This window comes from Aethalodelphis obliquidens, unplaced genomic scaffold (genome assembly GCF_003676395.1).
Source record: "Aethalodelphis obliquidens isolate GAN/ISIS:26980383/991018 unplaced genomic scaffold, ASM367639v1 scaffold55, whole genome shotgun sequence".
NCBI classification, from domain to species: Eukaryota; Metazoa; Chordata; class Mammalia; order Artiodactyla; family Delphinidae; genus Aethalodelphis; species Aethalodelphis obliquidens.
In genome coordinates, this window is record NW_020837999.1 from 8,938,559 (window position 1) to 8,960,410 (window position 21,852).

General features: G+C 38.6%; 1 protein-coding gene across 4 annotated transcripts in view; it reads left to right on the forward strand.

The window, feature by feature from the left end:
- Positions 1-563: 563 nt before the first annotated feature.
- VAMP4 (vesicle associated membrane protein 4) overlaps positions 564-21,852 on the forward strand; it is a 28,273-nt gene continuing 6,984 nt past the window's right edge. Inside the window, exons 1-6 of one of the 4 annotated variants that reach the window (XM_027086321.1) lie at positions 564-782; positions 1,315-1,549; positions 3,590-3,709; positions 9,634-9,680; positions 13,215-13,265; positions 21,634-21,734. In XM_027086321.1, the coding sequence (XP_026942122.1) occupies positions 3,644-3,709; positions 9,634-9,680; positions 13,215-13,265; positions 21,634-21,734 (265 nt within the window). In that variant the 5' untranslated portion in view covers positions 564-782; positions 1,315-1,549; positions 3,590-3,643. The remainder of the gene's footprint in view (positions 783-1,314; positions 1,550-3,589; positions 3,710-9,633; positions 9,681-13,214; positions 13,266-21,633; positions 21,735-21,852) is intronic. The other 3 variants (XM_027086320.1, XM_027086318.1, XM_027086319.1) reach the window with 3 other exon arrangements.

A 21,852-nucleotide genomic window follows, 5' to 3' on the forward strand; every position in this document is an offset into this window, starting at 1 on the left:
GTTATTTTAGGTTAGAACTCTACTGCATACAGGGGAAAGAATGAGTCCTTGTCCCAAACCTGTCCAACTAGCTGTGCAACGTCAAGTAAATCTCTTCGGACGAGAGATTCCTAATGTCTAAAATAAAGAGCCTGGATTAGTAACCCTGAAGATCTCTCTCCTGAAGATCTCTCATCAGTCTAACTCTGATGCTATAAACAAGGGATCACACACATCTCCTTACTTCAGGAAAGGCCCAAGACGAGCTGAAGCCGGTCGTCAGGCTTCGAGCCATCCTCATTTTTCTGCTAGGCTTCCTTAGCCCGGGGAATGGACTAGGCACAAAGCACCACGTTATTAAGGCCTCATCAACCCCAGCCAGGAGCAAGCCCTAAGGCGCCCCACCCTGCGTGACTTCTCAGAGCTTCCACCACCTCCCCTGAACTTCCGACCTCCGCTTGGGACCTCGGGAGCCCGCGGCTGTTGTTCCTCCCTTAAAGCACAAAAGCATCCCGGGGATCCAAACTTCGCTTCCGCTAGGGCCTCTAGGTAGAGAGCGGAGGGGGGAATCGACTCCCTCGACGATCTCTGCGGCCTGGACCCGCTCCCTCCGCCTGGCGCCAGGCTGCGGAGCGCCGAGCGGCTCGATGAGCGGGGGTGCAGCTGCGGCGGAGCGGCAGGCGCCGGGTCCGCGCCTACTGTCTTCCCCCTACCCGCTTTCTTCCTCCGCTTCCCACTCCTTCCTCCGCCCGCCCAGTCCTGCCCGCCCCGGAGAGCTGCCCGGAGCTCCCCGGGAGACTCAGGTACGGCCGCCCGCCTGTTCCCGACGGGAAGGGGTGATGTGCGGAGAAAGGAAACGGAGACGAAGTCCCTGCCCCGCCGCCCCCAACGTCCGCGTCGGGCAGGGGGACCGGCCTCGGGGGCAGTGGAGGGAGCCCAGAGTGGGAAAAGGCTGGGGTCGGACCGGGGGTTCCCAGAGGAAGGGCGACCAGGACAGGGGTGTGCGATGGGGAGCGGTTAAGGGGGAGAAGAATGGAAATTGTAGGGTGCTCTGGGGAAATGGGAAGAGAATAGTGGCGGGGCTGGGGAAGATTGGAGAAGAGTGGGAGGCAGCCCGGACTGCGAGTGGGGATCTTGGGACAGAAAGGACTAGAGTTAGGAGATGTCGGGGGACGTGGCCTGGTGCGACAGATGGGGTGGGAGGGGGGTGTGTGAACGGAGCTGCTTGCTGGAGGGATGGATTTGTTTCACCATGAAAAGGTTTGGGAGAGAGAGCACCAGCCCCGCTGTGTTTATAATGACCGGAAGGTGAGGTGAATCATTACACTTTGACAGGTTTTGTGAATAACATCTCCAGGCTGTGTCCATCCAAGTCACTTATTTCCGTGAAACTGCACCAACCAAGACTGCTGATGAGAGATGAGGAAGAGGAGTCAGAAAGGGAACGCAGGCTGGGAAAAGGGAAGCCTCTGTCCAGATTCAAGCTTTTTGTGAAATGAAATACTAGGGGGGTTGGTGTGCTTGTTGTTTGCATAAAGCAAAAAAGAAGCCAACATTTGCTAAACAACAGGTTAGAAGTTTATTACTTGTAAAGCCATTGAATTCAGAACGTACTGCCTCTTCAAAAAATACATACATGAAATTGTAAACATATGATGATGGCATAAGAAGCGTATGGTGATGTGACATTTTAAAAATGTATTGGTGATGTTGAAATACATCATGAAGGTTCTCTTATTTACATATATACCTAGACACAAACACCTGAATTCATATGTATTTTGTACAGGAGAACTCTTAGGTAGAATATGTATAAATCTAATTTCTGAGCATTGTTTATTCTACTAGTCATTTGGTGCAAATACCATCATTTACCCTGTGCTTCCTCAAGCACAGTTAGTTAATCTGCCTGCTGCTTTGCTGATGGCTTTTATGTTTGTCAGACAGTGATTTCTTGCCTTCATGAAGCTGATTCTTGGATTATGGGACCTGAATTTGGGTTTGCTCATCATTAAACTTGTAGCTTTACTGTATATTTCATAAAGATGTTATGTAAGTTGGCCTGTTATTTGCTTTTGGATATTGAAGCAGACCCTTTGTAGGGTTTAAAATATAAATAAAATACAGGTATAATTAAAAGCTCTAGTTCTTCGGTTGCTTACTTTGTCATCTGTCTCTCCGTGCATTCTGTAACATTTCTGCATGAATGAATTATTCTGAAATCAAAGTATGAGGAATAAAATGGGTCAGATGCTGGATGTACGTGACAGAAATATTGTAGAATGAAGAACTCTAGAGCTGTTAATTAGGTAGCAAGTATTTGGTTTTTGTTACAAGTGGTTAAGTTTCTGGTTTGGAAAATTATTTCTTATCAAAGAAAAGTGTATCAATTTGTTTTGATCGGAAGTCAACTTAAAATTTTACTTTATTTTGTTTATGAAACTGGACTCTGGGCTTGTTTATTCTTTTTTAGGTGTATGATATTAACCAACAAATGTCTAATTACACTTAAAAATCTTAGAGGTTCTTCTCGTGGAAAGGGAAAGAGGACTGCTGGATTGTTACAGGGAAGTGGTCTTTCTAGAACAGAACTGTATAACCTGATAGACAATTGGATAAATATTAAAATGGATCATGCACAGCCATTAATAATTTAGGCCTGTGTTTCTGATATTTCAATCAGTAGAGTGACTAACACTATTAGTTACTTATCTTTTACCAAGCCTTAGTTTTCTCTTAGTTTCTTTGTGCTTACTTTGAAGGAGTGTTGTAGTGAGTAAAAGAAAATGTGTGTAAATCGCTGAGCATAGTGCCTGACACATAGTAAAACATTCAGTACACCTCTGCTATTCTTATTATTCATCCATCTTCTAGTCCAAGATGCTGAAAACTCGTATTTGCTTGTCAGCTTTTTCTCAAGAAAATTTTGAATATGTTGCGTATTCAAGCATTTTCCTGGAAAATCATAATGCAAATTAGTATATAAAAGACTGTGAGACTTTCTGTAGCAAACCAATTAAACAAAAAACCTGGCTTTGTTTAACCCAGTACTTTCCAAACTTACCCCTTTTCCTGGAGCACCTAGTGTTTGCATTAGAACAGGACGTTGTAATTGACAGAATGTTTTTGCATGTGTGTATTAATCTCATTTGACCATCCCAACCCCATGCAGAAGCCTAGAAATCACTATTTTACAGATGAGGACACAGAATCATTGTTTAAGCAACTCCCTAAAAGTGAGAGAATTAGAAGTGTTCTGCCGTCTTCTGACTCCAAATTAAAATCTTTAAGCATTTGATGTCTCACTTGCAAGGGGACAACCTCCTAATTTTCCCCGTCTCCTGTACAAGCTGCTCTTTGATTTTATAAAAATATTTTCGCTAATTTCCCCCACGTGTTCTCTAAAAGTTACCTCCATTTTCTCTTTTTAACTGTTGTGTATTGAGGCCTAGCTTGGAGGCCAGGGTCACTGGAGTGGAGCAGGTGAGAGGGAGCAGCTGCAGTCGGAGAAGTGGAGGGACCCCACCATATAGGGCCTTGTACGCTGTTTTCAGTACTTTAGCTTATACCCCAAAGTCTGAAATCTGATGAAATTTATTTTCTCCTTAAGGTGGTGAAGACTTATTCTGCTGAGAAGTAGAAGAGTACTTCTTCACTAAAAAAGATGCCTCCCAAGTTTAAGCGCCACCTAAATGATGATGATGTCACTGGTTCTGTGAAAAGTGAAAGGGTAAGTTCAGAATCTTAATCTTTAAAAAAGAAAGATTCAAAATATCTTTTCTTTCCTTTGTAAATAATTTGTTTTAAATAATCTAATGTTTATGGCTATATTCGAATCCTATTTGTTTTCTTCATAGTAAACATCAAAAAATATATGTTACTTAGATTGGGACTCAACCAAATTCTATTTCCATTATTGACCAAATCCCAGCTTCTTTCTAGTCTTTCAAAGGGAATTTTGTACAAATACACAATATCTTATTTAGTACTCTGGAGCCAAATGTGATTGGAGTTCCTCAGAAATTTTCAGATTTTACAAAGGTAGTTAGTGCACATTATACAAGAGCCTTTTGGGTGTCTAGAGCAGCACCTCCAAACATATTAATATTTCTCAGTGGAATGTCTGATTATTCTAATTAAGTATATAAATTAGCTGACATCAATTCAGGTAAGATTTTCCTCCAAATGAGTTTTCACTCCAAAGCTTATAAAATCTCTTGGTTTTCAGAACTTTTTAGATTTTGGAATTGCAGATAAAGGATTCTTGTCCTGCAGTTGCCACAGAGTCCAGAGTAGCTTTTATATAATGTTCAATTTTTAGTTTATTTCAGAACATTCTGTGCAGGATTGTATAAATCTAGAAATTATGCAGCATTTTGGAAGATAGTATTGATATGAGTATTGTAGATAGGCTACTTTTTTTTTTTTTTTGATAGGCTACTTTTAGAATAAGTAATCAATAAGTATTTATTGAGGGAAGGAATTAGAGCTATTCTTTTTCATCCAGCAACCTAAAACCCTCCCTCACTTCCTATCTTCTTGCCATTCCTTTATTTTCTGATTCATGCAACAAATGTTTATTGACTACCTACTATGTGCTAGGCATTGTGCTAAAAACTAGAGGGCATGGTCTCTGCCCTTAAACAGCAGATAGTCTGTTTGACTTCATTTTACATGCTCCTTTTCTGCACAACCTTAGAACCTCTGTCTAACATCTTATGATTTAGGAGTATCTTGAAATACAGTACAGGAATCATTTGTCATCCCTTTATTCTAACTCTTTATTCAGTGTCTGTTTTTGTTTTGCTTGAAGGGGGATACAATCCACCAACAGACTAACTGCTAGTAAACTTTTTAGAATAAGCTTCATTTACTCAAAAATATAAAATATACAGTTTCAATCAGTTCTACTTCTAAGACCATAACTGTGTCACTTTCTTTTTACATTGTTGGTTGAATACTACCACAATTTATTGTAAAAATAGGATATTAGATAGCAGAATTGAAAAAAAAATTGGCTGTTTAAATAGAGTCCTCCTTTTGAATGTTTATCAGATCATGAAATTTGATAACTGATTGGTTCTAAGAATTTATAAATTACTTTTATAAAACTTTAAAAAATTTTGTTCCTCTTTCCTGTAACACTTTTCTGATAACAGCTTTATTGAGATATAATTAACATGCCATACAATTCACTCATTAAAAGTGTACAATTCAGTGGATTTTAGTAACTAGTATTTAGTACCAAATTGTGCAACCATCACCACCATCAATTTTAGGACACTTTCATCATTCCAAGAAGAAACTCTGTACTTTTTAGCAATCATCCCCCGTCCTCCTCATCCCTTCAGCCCTAGGCAACCACAAATCTATAGATTTGTCTATTCTGGACATTTTATATAAATGGAAGCATACACTATGTTGTCTTTTGTAAATGGCTTCTTAGCATAATGTTTTCAAAGTTCATCCATGTTGTAGTATGTATCAGTACTTCATTCTTTTTTATTGCTGAATAATATTCCACTATATGAATATACTACACTTTCTTTATTCATTCATCAGTTGATAGACATTTAGGATTATTTACACTTTTTGGCTACTATGAATACCACTGCTATGAATGTTCACATACAAGTTTTTATTTTCATTTCATTTCATTACATGTTTTCATTTCTCTTGGGTAAATACCTAGTAGTAGAATTACTGGGTATTATAGTAACTCTATGTTCAACCTTTTGAAGAATTGCCAAGAGTGGCTGCACAATTTTTATATTCCCGTCCAGCTGTGTATGAGAGGTCTAATTTCTCCACATTTCTCCTCACCACCAATTTCTCCTCACCAACACTTGTTATTATCTGCCTAGTGGGTGTGAAATGACATCTCATTGTATCTCATTACCCTTTTTTGGTAATGTATCCCTAGCTCTTGTGTTTTTGTTCAGTGAATAAGTGTAAAGACATTCGTTTTCATTGTGTTTCTCATTGGGCAACTATAATAAACACACTTTAGTATCATCATCCTCTAAGGCAAATAAACTGTATTGTAAATGTAATGATTGTTACTTATTAGCTAGAAATATTTGTTGAAGGAAGTAATGTATCTTCCTGAATATTATTGACTTTGAACATGTTTTCATGTGGTCATTGGCCATTTCTTTTTCTGTTAGGAATTGTCTATTTCTCTTCTTTGATGATTTTTCTATAGTGTGTCTTTTTCTTACTAGTTTGTCAGTGATCTTTATATAAGAGAGATACCAGACCCTTTAGTCTGAAAGTATGTTGCAGATTTCTTTCCCAGCCTGTTACTTGCCATTTAACCTTGTGTATGATATTGTATGTTCTTTATGTTTTAAATTTTTATGTAATCAAATTCATGAATTTTTTTTCTTTAGAAATTCTGGGGTTTGTGACTTAGGAATAATTTACTCATCTTAATAGTTAAATACTTATTTTATGTATTTTCAGGCTTTGTAATTTCATAAATAAATGGATTTAAGGTCACATTTTCCTTTAGGTACTGCTGTGACCATACTCTACAGATTTTGTCTTGTAATGTCCCCAGTGTCATTGATTTCTAAATAGTTTGTTAGGTTTGCATTTACCTTTTAACATTTTAACAGAAGAGTGTTTTAAAATTTCCTTTTATTTGTTTTAATTTCCATTGCATTATGTCCAGAGAATGTGGCCTGTGTAATTTCTAGTTTGGGCTATTTATTAAAATTCTTTTATTGCTTATTCATTTCTTGGATATTTGAAAATAACATTTGCTGAGTACACAGTTCTGGATTATTATTTTTTTTTGTCTTCCTGGTTTCTCCATCTTTGAAGGATATGTTAAAGCTTTCCTATGATTTTTGAATGTATCCATTTCTTCTTATAATTTGAGCAGCTTTTGCTTTATGTATTTTGAAACTATATTGTTACATATAAACATTCGTTGCTGTTAAATCTTGGTGGATTGTGCATTTTGTCATTGTAAAATCTTATTTGATTGTTTAATGCTTGTCCTAAAATAATCTCTTTATATTACTTTTGCTAACTCTAACATTCTTTTTGTTAGAATTTGATAATATATCTCTTTCATCTCTCTTTTTTCTTTCATCCTTTATTTGACATTTATTTTAGGTAAATTTCTTATAAACAGATATTGGCTGCAATTTTTTTGAACTCTAATCATGTATAGTTTTTACTTTGAGTAGGAGCATTCAAACCATTCACATTTATTAAGGTAACTGATATATTTGGACTTTTTCTGCACTTGCTAGTCCCTCTGCTGGCAGCGAATGCTCTTCACCCTGATCTTTGGTTGGCTCTTTGTTATTGTTTGGATCTCAGCCTAAATTTCACCTTTTAAGAATGATTTTCCTTGACAGCCTAATCTTATTTAGTCACCCTGTCACTTTTTATCCCATCACTGTTTTAATTCTCTGCATAACATTCATCACCATCAGACCTTGTCTGTCTTGTCCAAAGCTGATGCTTAGTACTTAGAACAGTGCCTAGTACATAGAAGATGCTCAGACATAGTAGTTAAATGAATATTGAACACATCCTCTTTTCATCTTCTTACTCTTTGTGTATTATTTGTTATAATATATAGAGATAATGATATTCATTGTATTTCTTATGTTTTCCCTATTTTCCCTAACTTCTTTAACTAGATGGATTATTTTTCCTCACTTTTTCCCTGCCCCCAGGACCACTAGGCAGTTAAAAATTTCCTCCCTTTCTTTCTCTTTCCCTCTCTATTTTTAATTAACTTTATATGTTAACAATAATGTTTAAATTTGTGTTCTCTCTCAACATGCCAAAAACTATGCCCCTCCACACTACTTTTTCATTCTAGGCCTCTTCCCACTTCTCCACTCCTCTCCCCACCAAGATGAGCATGTTACTTTGCTTTTAACTTCCTCATTTTACTCTCCACTTCCTGCTTTTGGGTTTTGTGAGAAAAGTTTTAGATTCTTGTAGAATTTTTCTTTATATTATGCATTTTTCTCTTTCAAGTTATAGTTCACAATCATCTTCCATTTAGATTTTTTTTTTTTTTTCTTTTTTGCGGTATGCGGGCCTCTCACTGTTGTGGCCTCTCCCATTGCGGAGCACAGGCTCCAGACGCGCAGGCTCAGCGGCCATGGCTCATGGGCCCAGCCACTCCGTGGCATGTGGGATCTTCCCGGACCGGGGCACGAACCCGTGTCCCCTGCATCGGCAGGCGGACTCTCAACCACTGCGCCACCAGGGAAGCCCTTCCATTTAGATTTGACCACACATTTTATTAGATGTACTGAGTATGTCAATCTCCATCTTAAGATCTTTGTTCTGATTTAATTTTCTTTTTAGCTGGTGTAATTCCTTAAGTAGTTACTTCAGAAAAGGTACATGGGTGTTGTATTTGCTTCCTGTTGCTGCTTTAACAAATTACCACAAACTTAAAACAATACATATTTATTATCTTATAGTTCTGGTGACCAGAAGTCCAAAATGGATCTTGCTGGGATAAAATCAAGGCACTGGCAGGGCCATGTTCCTTCTGGAGACTATAGGGAAGAAGCTCTTTCCTTGCCTTTCCCAACTTTTAGAGGTTGCCTGACCTCCTTGCTCATGCCCCTTCCTATATCTTTAAATCCAACAGGGTGACATTTTCCAACCTCTGTCCCTCCCTCCCTCCCTCCCTCCCTCTCCCTCTCTCTCTCTCTCTCTCTCTCTCTCTCTCTCTCTCTCTCTCTGTCTCTCTCTGTCTCTCTCTGTCTCTCTCTCTCTCTCTCACACACACACACACACACATACTTCTGCCTCTCTCTTTTTTAAGTACTTTTGTGATGACTTTGGGCCCACTATATTGATCTTCCAACCTCAAGATCCTTGATTTAATAACTTCTGCAAAGTTCCTTTTACCATTCAAGGAAACATATTCACAGGTTTCGGGGATTAGGATGTCGACATCTATGGGGAGCCGTTATTCGGCCTACAAGTTGTATACTGTTTGGGTTCTTGCATGCTGAAAAGGTCTGGGTTTTGCTCTTCTTCAGCCTCCTTTTGGAACTTTGTATCTTCTCCTTTTGGGTAGAAGGTGAGACATTCCTCATTTTAATAAAAACAGTTGTATCTTATAAGGTAAAAGTATAAAGTTGTTTTTGTTTGGAAGTTCAAATATGTGTAGAGGGCTATTCATAGGCCGAGTAGCTGTTAGGTGGACTGTGCCAGTTAATAAACCCTTGTCTCTCAGCTCCAAACCTACCTTCTATACTCTTCTCTCTGATGCTAGAGTTGGACTCGGCAGCTACATTTCTCCTTTGCCCCCAGCTGCTTCTTAGGTTCTGCTGATAGAGAGAGACTGGAAAGCAGGGGGAGGAGGAAGGACTTGCCCCTCCCTGATTGCCTGCATCCCTTACTCCCATGCCAGCTTCAGTGACCTCTCTACCTTGTGGTCAGTCAAAGGATTCCGGGCTTATAAGCATTTTCTTAGAAAGTCTGCAGTGTGGTTCCATATCTTTTAGCTTCCAGTGAAGCACCTGTAATTACTCTTCCCTGTGTCTGGAAGCTTGGAGTTAAGAAATTTCACCAGGATAGAACTTGTTTCATTACTCTGCCCCTGACAGTTTGTAAGCCCCTTGGAATCTAAAAACTCAAGTCTTTTTCTTTTTTTGACAGAGAAATCTTTTGGAAGATGATTCAGATGAAGAAGAGGACTTTTTTCTGTAAGTTTTTTGTTTTTCTTTTTACAGCTTTATTGAGGTGTAACTGGCATACAATAAAATACATATAAAGTATACAATAAGAGTTTTGGCATATCCACTGTACACCTGTGAAATCATCATGAAATTCAAATAGTGAACATAGCCATCACCTCAAAAGTTTCCTCAAACCTCTTGGTAATCTGTCACTCTCCCAGTCCCAGGCAGCCACTGATCTGCTCTCTATCACTGTGGTTTGTATTGCCTAGATTTTTTTTTGGAAGTGGAGTCATACAGTATGCCTTTTTTACTGGCTTCATTCACTTTGCATAATTATTTTGAGATTCACCCATGTTGTCGCATGCATCAATAGTTTGTTTCTTTTTATTTCTGAGTAGTGGTCCATTGTATGAACATACTGCAATTCATTCACACATTCACTTATTGATGGATATTTGGGGTGTTTCTAGTTTTTAGCTATTACAAATAAAGCTGCCATAAACACTCATGTACAGGTTTTGTGTGGACTTATGCTTTCATTTCTCTTGGGTAAATAGGAGTGGAATGGCTGGTGTATGTTTACAGCTGTTTCCCAAAGTTGTGTACCATTTTATATTCCTCCCAGTACTGTATGGGGGTTCTAGTTGCTCCAGATCCTCATCAGCACTGCATATGGTCAGTCTTTTAATTTTAGCCACTCTTGTGGGTGTATAGTGGTATCCCATACGGTTTTAATTTGCATTTCCATAATTACAAATTATGCTGAACATCTTCTTTTGTGTGTATTTGCCATCCTTATATCTTCTTTTTATTTATTTACTTTTGGCTGTGTTGGGTCTTCATTGCTGTGTGCGGGCATTCTCTAGTTGCGGTGAGCGGAGGCTACTCTTTGTTGTTTCAGTGGCTTCTCTTGTTGTGGAGCATGGGGACTAGGTGCGCAGGATCCAGTAGTTGTGGCACATGGGCTCAGTAGTTATGGCTCGTGGGCTCTAGAGCACAGGCTTAGTAGTTGTGGCTCAAGGGCCTATTTGCTCCGTGGCATGTGGGATCTTCCCGGGCCAGGGCTCGAACCCGTGTCCCCTGCGTTGGCAGGCGGATTCTTAACCACTGTGCCACCAGGGAAGCCCCTTATATCTTCTTTGATGATGTACATGTTAAAAATCTTTTGCCCATTTCTAAGTTTGTCTTATTAAGTTGTGAGTTTATTACATATTCAAGATACAAGTTCTTTGTCAGATATATGTTTTACAGATATTTACTCCCAGTCTGTAATTTAATCTTTTCATTTTCATAACTGTGTCTTTTGAAGAGCAGAGTTTTGATTTTGATGAAATTAGTTTATTAAATTTTTCCTTTCATTGTTTTTGTTTATTTAAGAAATCTTTGCCAAACCTAAAGGTTCTAAGATTTTCTTCTTTGTTTTCTTCCAAAAGTTTTATTGTTTTGACTTTGACATTTAAGTCTATAATCTATTTTAAGTTAATTTTTTTATATATGGTTAAGGGTGAAGGATCATTTTGGGGGGGCCAGGGAGCATATGGATATCCAACTGTTCCACCACCATTTGATGGAAAGATTATCTTTTCCCTGTTGGATTGCCTTGATGCTCTGTCAGAATTAATTAACCTGGTCAATCCTTTGCAGTTTTGATTAGAAAGGGCCTCGGTTTTATTTGCAAAGTGAGGAAGGATGACATATTGTTGCAGAAGTTTTCTCTGGAGGCTCATACCTCCAGAAGGGTATGCCTGGGAGGAAACATTTACCTCCCGCTTTGCTATAATGTTGTGGAGTTTTTTATAGAGGCTTTTTTTCCCCAAATAAAAAACATTGTATAAAGCATTTTATAAAAAGTAATTGACAGCCATGAAGCAATTGGCAAAAAGAGCCTACAGGATGGAAATCAAATCCAATAATAGGAAATAGTATCATTTTTGGCAGGAAAGTCAGATGAAGTGGGAAGATAATTTCCTACAGGTAACAAGGTTTCCAGAGTCAAAAAGCTAATTGCTCATAGTGCCAATTACAGTGAGAAGCCTTAGACTAGAGCAACAGCTACCTGTCAACAAAGGACTCAGTATTGAAAAGGTCAGATGCTTTGGCTAAACAAGTGATCACCCGAATGTAAGTGAGAAACAAAAACTTTTCAGGCTAACTGTACACTGGAGGTTCACTCCCAAATAATGCTGTACATCTTCCAAAGGGCCTGACGACAAAACCGGCACACTACCACACCCTGTGATTCTGTCTATGTATTGAAAGGGAGACAGAGCAAATAAAATTTCTGAAATAATTTTTTAAAAATTAATCAACACGGGCTTCCCTGGTGGCACAGTGGTTGAGAGTCTGCCTGCCGATGCAGGGGACACGGGTTCGTGCCCTGGTCCGGGAAAATCCCACATGCCGCAGAGCGGCTGGGCCTGTGAGCCATGGCCGCTGAGCCTGTGTGTTAGGAACCTGTGCTCCGCAACGGGAGAGGCCACAACAGTGAGAGGCCCACATACCGCAAAAAAAAAAAAAAAAATTAATTAACACCTGTTGATTATTATGAACAATAATCCTGTTCATAGCAGGATTATTCATAATTGCCAAAAGGTGGAAGTAACCCAAGTGTCCGTCAGTGGAAAGATAGATAAACAAAATATGGTATGTACATACAATGGCATAGTACTCAGTATTAAAAAGGAAGGAAATTCTGACACATGCTACAACATGGATGAACCTTGAAGACATTAATTATGCTAAGTGAAAGAAGCTGGTCACAGAAGGATACATTTTACATGATTCTTCTTATCTGAGGCCTAGAGTAATCAAATTCATAGAGACACAAAGTAGAACGGAAGTTGCCAAGGGCTGGGAGGAGGGGGAAATGGGAAATTAGTGTTTAATTGGTATAGAACCTATTCTTTTTTGAGTTTTATGGTTTATACCTTATTTTCTATCATCAGAAGATGGAAAATTACTTAAAACATCCAAAAATTTTAATTTTCAGATTATTAAAATGGATTGATTTAAATGATACAACACTCGACTATAATGGAGAGATAATAATTTGAGAAATGTTAATATTTTCATAGACTCTTAAATTTCCCTTTAGTTATGTTGCTAAGTTTTAAGATGAGTAATCAAAAAACATACTTGAAAAATTTTAGTGTTTTGAATGGATTTTTCTCTACATCCATCCCTCAAAGCAGCATTTCATTAGAGCCTAAATTCAAGGTAGTTGGACTTCTAGTGTTCTATAATTGATCATAAAGTTATTCATAGTCACTGGCACTTTAGTTTTATGGTATTTCAGAGTTTAATGATTAAAACTACCTGTGTATAACTAACAATTATATTAAAAGTGATAACATTCAGAAGAATTAAGTTGTGATGGCCTGCACTAAGTACCAATGAAGTACCGACATGATTAAATATCATTAGGTTCCATCAGTACCAGTAATATGTGGTTCCTTATGATAAATGATCCATGTTTAGAATTCAGCAAGTGTGTGTGTTTTCTGTTTTGGGGTTTGTTTTAATGCTCTCATTAATATGTACTTGGTGTTTTGTTTTCAGAAGGGGACCATCTGGACCAAGATTTGGACCTAGAAATGAAAAAATTAAGCAGTAAGTTTGTGAGACGCTCACTTGTTTAAATGATTAGCATATTTCTACAAGGACCAGGGGTTGGCAAACTACAGCATATGAGCCAAATCTGGCTGCCACCTGTTTTTGTAAAGTTTTATTGAAACACAGCCATTCCTATAGATATATTGGCTGCTTTCAAACTACAGTGACAGATTTGAGTAGTTGTGACAGAGACCTTATGGCCCACAAAATCTAAACTCTCTACTATCTGTCTGGCCCTTTACAGAAAAATTTGCTGAGCCTTGATGTAGACTAATATTACTACTAGGTTGTAAAAACCCAGTCATTCTTTTCATTTTCACAAAGTTACCTCTTAATTATAGCTAAGGAGATGCAATTCCTGGTTGTTGGTTTTCTTAATTTAATTATTATATATCAAATTCATTTATTTAGCATAATCTCAGGGTCTATTTTGGTTTTAAATCTATAGCTTGATTCCCATTTTCAGCATGATAATAAGTAATATAATAGATTTAGTTTTCTGAAGTACAGTATCTTGTTTATATACTTCCAGAATTTGTTCATATCTATTACTTATCCTAATCCATTTATTGATCTAAGTTTTATGGCTCATTAATTTTCAGTTTAGAGCTTTTCTGTATATATTGTTGATGGTAGCTGGTGGATAATGCTGTAGTGAATGTATCTAACATTAGAATCATATGAGTCCTGGCAAGAAGGGAGAAGGAATGAATGGAGCAGTGAAATAGGCCCGGAAACTTACCGAGCTATAAAAGATAAACTGGAAGATAAACTGAATGGCCCAGGTTCAGGATCTAAGGAGGGGTAGTTGCTACCCTAAGTCTGGATATAGATGGCACATAGTGGGAAGGGTACTGTAATGGGATATCAAGTTATTGATGAGGGACTTTCCTGGTGGTCCAGTGGTTAAGACTCCACGCTTCCACTGCAGGAAGCATGGGTTCGATCCCTGTTGGGGGAACTAAGATCCCGCATGCTGCGTGATGTGACAAAAATAAATAAATAAATAATAAACCACAGTTTAAAAAAGAAAAAAGTTATTCATTAGATACTTGGGCTTTAGTCAGGTAGTGGTTGTTGTGAAGAAATAGGTCCACATTTATCCTGATCCTAGCTAATGGATTCTGTAATACAGAAGCAAGGTACCAACAAATTGATTTGACTACTAAATGGGATGTTTTCATTTTCTATTGCTGTATAACAAGTTACCCTGAACCTAGCAGCCTAAAACAGCAAACATTCATCATCTCACATTTTCCATGGGTCAGGCGTTCAGTCACTGCTTAGGTGGGCCCTCTGCAGGGTCTCACAAGGCTGAAATTGAGGTGTCGCCAGGGCTTTGATCTCATCTGAAGCTCCTGAGTAAGCTCAGGTAGTTGTTGACAGGATGCACTTCCCTGCACCTGTACAACCCACAGTGCTTGCTTCTTCAAGCCAGCAGAAGAGAGTCTCTGCTGCTTCAAGTGTCTGATTCAGCCAGTAAAGATACAATGAGCCACTGAGATTCAGACAGTTTATTACTCACATAGATTGTCAAAGGAAGAGTAGCCAAAGGTGCCAGCTCCCTGGGTTCTTGTCCTAAACACCAAAAATGATGATACCAAAATAGAGGGGTCCAGGTGGCTACAGTATGAAAAGTGAGATGCCCTATTACAAAGGAGCCAATTCTCGCCTGCAGCTAAGTGGTTTTATAGTCTGCAGGTATATCCTGCCGAAAGCCTTATATGTCATCAGAACCTGGGAGGTGATAAGAAACTGTCTCATGACAGTCTCCTAGAGGAGATGGGGAGGTGAGTGGGAGATGGCCTCAGAAGCCACTCATCCTCATCTTTGGAAGGATCACAAGGCATTCAAGGTTGCGAGGATGCCATGGCAGAACGGTTGCCCTTCTGAGCCAGAGTGACTTCTCTATCCACCCACATATATACCTCAGCTGCCACAGGAGAAGAGGACTCCACTGATGACACACCTGTTTTTTCCCTGCCAGTGTGCTTCATTTCCTGTCTGACATCCTCTGCAGAGTGAGCCTGGTACTGAGTGTGGCCCAGTGAGTCTTTTGAGTATGACTTTCCAGCTGTACAGAAAGTCAGCTGACTTTCCAGCTGTACAGTTTTGTACAGTTTTGTACAGCTGTACAAAACCAGTGCCAGTTGTACAGAGTGGGCATTGCAGGATATGTCTATGTTAGTAAGTGCCAGGCACACATGCACATGAATGTGTATATGTGCATATTAAATTACCATAATAACGTTGGTGATCACAGAATTTTAGAACAGTAAGGCACTATTGAGGAAGTGTAATGGCTCTTACTCTAGAGCTGAAGGCTTATCATACGTACTCAGAAAATGGTCAGTCATCAAAACACACAAATTAACCTTTGGCACAACCACATGAGTGTTTATCTAACCAGGGCATGACTCAGGCGTGTGCCCAAAGTGGCCCCAAATGGTGGAGCACAACCTGCTACGCTACTTGCCCAAGGACAGATTCCTGGCATTTGTTTAGTAACTAAAATTGGGAGCACTGGTGAGTTTCTTTAAGGTGTGTTGTCACCACTTAATGTGTAACGTTTCCATACAGGGTGGTTTTTGTTTTTTTTTTCCCCCGGTACGCGGGCCTCTCTGCCGCAGCCTCTCCCGTTGCAGAGCACAGGCTCCGCACGCGCAGGCCCAGCGGCCATGGCTCACTGGCCCAGCCGCTCCGCGGCACGCGGGATCCCCCCGGACCGGGGCACGAACCCGCGTTCCCTGCATCGGCAGGCGGACTCCCAACCACTGCACCAGGGAAGCCCCAGGGTGTTTTTTTGATGTGTGGATCAGCAACATTGTTGCTTTGTCTGCATTTGATTGACATGTTGATAGCAGATTAATCCCACAAAAATGCCCAGTGTCACTTTCTTTTTTTTAATTGAAGTATAAGTTGATTTACAGTGTTTAATTTCAGGTGTACAGCACAGTGATTCAGTTATATATATATTCTTTTTCAGATTCTTTTCCATTATAGGTTGTTACAAGATATTGAATATAGTTCCCTGTGCTGATACAGTAGGTCCTTTTAATGGGTTCTTTAGTATTCCAATGTCACTTTTCAGGGAAGATTTTTGGGAAAGATTTTAAATAGTCACATGCCTATATAAAAAATTTATGATTCTCTTTGGAATGTTTCCTTTGCTTTTAAATTAAATAGTAGCATTATAAATGCCACTCCAATGAATTGTAGACATTCTCTGCCACAAGTAGGAAATCTCCTATCTATAGCCTTGGTCCAACAAGTTTAACTTTATTCCCCCAAGGAATGTTCTATGATGAACAGATACACATATATACACATATATACGTATATATGTACATATATACACATATATACTATATGTGTATATATATAATTGCAAAAATACAGCATATATACTACATATAGTATATATGTATGCGTGTGTGTGTGTATATATATATATGTGCAAAAATACAGCATATATTTAAAACTTTTTGTCAACAGTACCTTAAGAGGCCACAAGATGGGGGTGTTAACTGTGAAAATAAATATTTTCTTTATAAAATAACAGATGAATGTGTGTTGCAGAGCATGAGCTTTTTTTTTTCCTTAATGGAAGAACACTGACATTAAACACATGCTAAGTGTTAGGAACCGTGCTAAGTGTTTAAAACACACTTGTCACATCTAATTCTCATAAGGGAAAGATTATCATCTTCATTTCAAAGGTGAGAAAATATGAGGCTCAAAGAGGCTTGCAAAATGACTTGCAAAGCCACATACATAGTAAGTGATAACGCTGAATTGCAAACCCAGATCTGTCTGTGTCCAGAGCCTGGCCTCTCTACACTACACCACGTGGCTTCCCTGTAGTGGTGATAATTAGAATAGAGACATCTCAGGAACACAAGTGCTGTCAGACTCTAAGCAGGATTTAAAACGATGTTAAGGGCTTCCCTGGTGGCGCAGTGGTTGAGAATCTGCCTAATAATGCAGGAGACATGGGTTCGAGCGCAGTGGTTGAGAATCTGCCTAATAATGCAGGGGACACGAGTTGGTCTGGGAGGATCCCACATGCCGCGGAGCTACTAGGCCTGTGAGCCACAACTACTGAGCCTGCACGTCTGGAGCCTGTGCTCTGCAACAAGAGAGGCTGCGATAGTGAGAGGCCTGTGCACCGCGGTGAAGAGTGGCCCCCGCTTGCCACAACTAGAGAAAGCACTCGCACAGAAACAAAGACCCAACACAGCAAAAATAAATAAATAAATTACTAAAACAATGTTAAAATGTCTTTTCTCTACATGTCTTGATATTTTCCTGGGTATGTTCTCTCTTGTGTCCTTTCTTCTACTATATGACTCTAACAGGAAATGATATAAATCTCCACCCCCTCCTTCAAAAACTTGCTTTTTCTTTGAGTCCTTAATTTTCTATTTCAGTTAATGACCATCATCTACATCTACTCAGTTGCTCAAATTATAAATCTAGAAGTTCTCTACCCTTTTCTTGCCCCAGCTCCATCACCCATATCCAGGTAATCATTGGTTCCTGAAATATCCCCTCCTGTTATTCCTTTAGCCTAGAACTTTCCCACCATCCATCACCTTTTTTACTCTGCCCAGTTCACTCTTAACCTCTCAAAACTCAGCACCAGGATCTTGATGCCATCTCTGGTCCAGGCTGGATTCATCTAGGCTGCACGACTGATACCATGTGTTTCCTTCCATTATGGCACTTGACATATGGTAATATAATCCTAGCTACCAGTGTTCCCCACTAGACTGTAATCTTACTGAGGATCAAAACATTCACATCAGTATCCTCAATGCGTAGGATAATAATAACTCCTTAATATATATTTTTGAATAAATGAAATACTTAATTCAGATCAGAAAATATTTGTTGAATGCCTATTTTCTACTAGGCACATTTCACATGACCTGGGAAACAGATGAGTGGGACAATCTCTGTTTTTAAGGCATTTACAGTATAATAGTGAGGATAAGACCAACATAAAATAGAAATCAAAGTATTGTAACTACTATGAAAATGTAAAAAATCATGGGGAAATATGTTTTCACTTTAAAAAAAAAAATTTATTTATTTATTTGGCTGTGCCGGGTCTCAGTTGCGTCACGTGGGATCTTCATTTTCACATGCAGGGTCTTTAGTTGCAACTTGCTGGATCTTTGGTTGTGGCATGCGGGCTCTTAGTTGTGGCATGTGGGATCTAGTTCCCTGACTAGGGATCGAAGCTGGTCCCCCTGTATTGGGAACGTGGAGTCTTAACCACTGGACCACCAGAGAGGTCCCTTTCCACTTGTTTTTAAAAATTATCCTTTATATTAAAGTAAATAAGTAGATGATTTTCTTTTTTTTTTTCTATAAAAGCTGTGTTCTGGGCATGAAAATATCTTGAAATATAGAAGCACAGTCATGAGATTTTCTGTTATCTTAAGATTGAATGACAGTTATACAGTAGCTGGATTAAGAGGGTTATACCAGTGGATAGTAATATGTGAAGGAGAAAGTAACAATAATTTATTAATCACTTGGCAGGAAAAATTAAAATGTTGGGTGGTTTCCATTAGCCATAGAGATTACATGTGTGTCATGTTGTTGAGGTAATACCCCTAGGTTTATCATAATCTAGTAAGACTTAATCTGTAATTTTATGAATTCTATTCCAATTAATCTGCCTGTATTATTCATGGAGTCTTTTGCTTATAGGGATTCTGGGACCATAATGATTCCTTCAGTTATTTTGGTTTTGTTTTAAAATCACATGTAGTATAGGTATATTAATATCCGTAATAGCTATAATCTGATTATGTGTAGGTGCTGCCGTACATTCTGTCCATTTCCACTGTGCTGCACCTTACTTTAGGCTATTATCTCTTGCATATGATGGAAAATAACTACCTAGGAATTTCAAGATTGGCTCTTGATAAACAATAGCTCTGCTTCCATTATAGTTAAATGGAGACCTCTACATTCTTATATCTGCCTTATAACTCTTTCTTAAGTAGCTGGATGTGCTTTGCAGGACTTATACCCAAACTGTTCACTTATTCAGCTGTTAAGTATTAAGTGCATACTCTTTCCCAAGCAATGTTACAGGTACTGGGGCTACAAAAGTGAACAAAGTAGGCAAGGTCTCTGCATTTGTTAAACTTACCTTCTAATGGGGAGAGACAGGAAATAAGCATGTAAATAAATAAATACTTTCGCTTAGTGTTAAATGCTGTAAACAATATACGGTAATGGGTTAGACACAGACTGTTAAACAACTCTGAAGGTTAATGAAGTGCATTCATTGCACATTTAAGTGTACGTTCCATGAGAGCCAGAATTATTGTCTGCTTCGTTCAGTATTGTTTTCCTAGTGCCTAGAACAGTACATAGTAAGCTCTTCTTAATTATTTATTGAATAAATTGCTTAAGTATCTGTGCCATTGTTCTTGTATAAGATTTTACATCTTTAGCTGTCTGCTTAGGAGTTGCAACAAGACCTCTGAGACACGTGGGGGCTCTTTCAGATCTGTGTGGGCAGAAGGGAATTCTCCATGTCCCACTTTAGTTGTGCTTCAGTTTTATACAGTTTAGTAGAATACTGTGTGAGAGGCACAGAACTCTAGGAAGCTATGATGAACCCTGAAGTCTATGTGTGGATAATCAGTGGGTGCTTTTAACATGGGAGGGGGGGTGACCATCATCAAATGTAGTAATTCTACTTGAATCTGAGGATGCTTCTTACGAACCCGTATGTGTCTAAATGGGCCTTCATTTGTTTTTAAAGCAAAACAAATGCTTTAAAAGATATATCTTTTGAAGATATATCTTCGTGGCAGGGAAGGGATAGAACTCTTTTTCAAAATTACACATGTCCTGCCTTACTCCCAACTCACTATAGAGTAGAGGGGCAGTGAGGAGATGTGTATTGTGAAATTTTTTTAAAAGCTTCCTAGGTGATATTTGATAAATTGATACACTTCCCCGACTAGAAAGAATAATTGCATATCCTTATTTATTTAAAACATATATCTACTTATAGTTGCTAGTAATCCACTTTAAACAGTTTTTATATTTTAAACAGTTTTTGAGTTATAAGAACTGTGAGTTCATTTTATTTCTCCTTTTAAATATTGCTCTGGCATGACTTATTCCATAAACTAATTTAAGGTAACATTTTGTCAAATGATTGAAGTAACAGGGGAAAACTAGACATTTGTCAAATGATTGAAGCAACAGAGGAAAACTAGACACTTAATCATTTCTATGTTTATGTACTCTGGGGGTAACTTCTGAGTGAGAGTAGGCAGCTGAGGTCCAATTATTAAATTTTTGAATTTAGTTTAAATCTTCATTGAACATGGGACTTCCCTGGTGGCACAGTGGTTAAGAATCCGCCTGCCAATGCAGGAGACATGGATTTGAGCCCTGGTCCGGGAAGATCCCACATGCCGCGGAGCAACTAAGCCCATGCGCCACAACTACTGAAGCCCGTGCACCTAGAGCCCATGCTCTGCAACAAGAGAAGCCACTGCAATGAGAAGCCCGCGCACCACAACGAAGAGTAGCCCCTGCTCATTGCAACTAGAAAGCCCGCGCGCAGCAACAAAGACCCAACGCAGCCATAAATAAATAAATTTATTTAAAAAAAAATAATTTTCACTGAACAGTCTGAAGTTTGGTTGGAACAGGCTCTCATCACCTGATATAAAGAAGAAAATCATATTTTCATTTTGAAGAACAACCAAAAATGTTTCCTCTTTGCTCCTTCGTGGGTGCTTCAAAACCCTCCCAAGTGTTGCTCATTGTTTTAAACCCTGTTTAAGAGGAAACTGATGAGCTGTGAAGAGTTATACCCACTGAGCCTTAGTGTCCTAGAGCATACTGTACCTTTCCATTTTGGAAACTGAATATTTTTCATAGGCTTCTAACATACCTGGGCAAACTTTTGTTAGCCTTAGTGTGTGAACTATATGTATAGCAAAAGTAGCTTATAGCTGTGTCTATGTGATGCCTCAGTGGCCTATTGAAAAGAAAATGAAACGGATTATATAGAGTCAAGCTATTTGACTAAATTCTGCAGTTACTGAGCATTCTGACAGTATATTTAATTTGAAGAAACAGGGTTAAGAATAAACTACAAGTTAAATATTACTTTATTTGTATCATGTTGTCTTTTAATTGCCTGAGTAATCAAGCCCACAAATGGAAGGACTGTTGCTACAAGCCTTAAACTTAAACATTTTAGAGTTGAATAACTCTGAGAACTTGCTGTTTTCTATCATGTCTAATGAAAGTCTCAAAAACTGTAAAATTCTCAAAAGAAGAATGCATTATTTTTTAATCTTTTTTTTTAAACTAGTGTTCAGAACCAGGTGGATGAAGTCATTGATGTCATGCAAGAAAATATTACAAAGGTAATAGAAAGAGGGGAGAGACTAGATGAACTACAGGACAAATCAGGTACAGATACTTCATATAATTCTTGATGTTATTAATCTGTATTTTGATAGTTTACTTCTTGCATTTTTCTAGCCAAAGTTTAGGAATCTTGACTTAGGAAAAATGGCATTTATGGTTT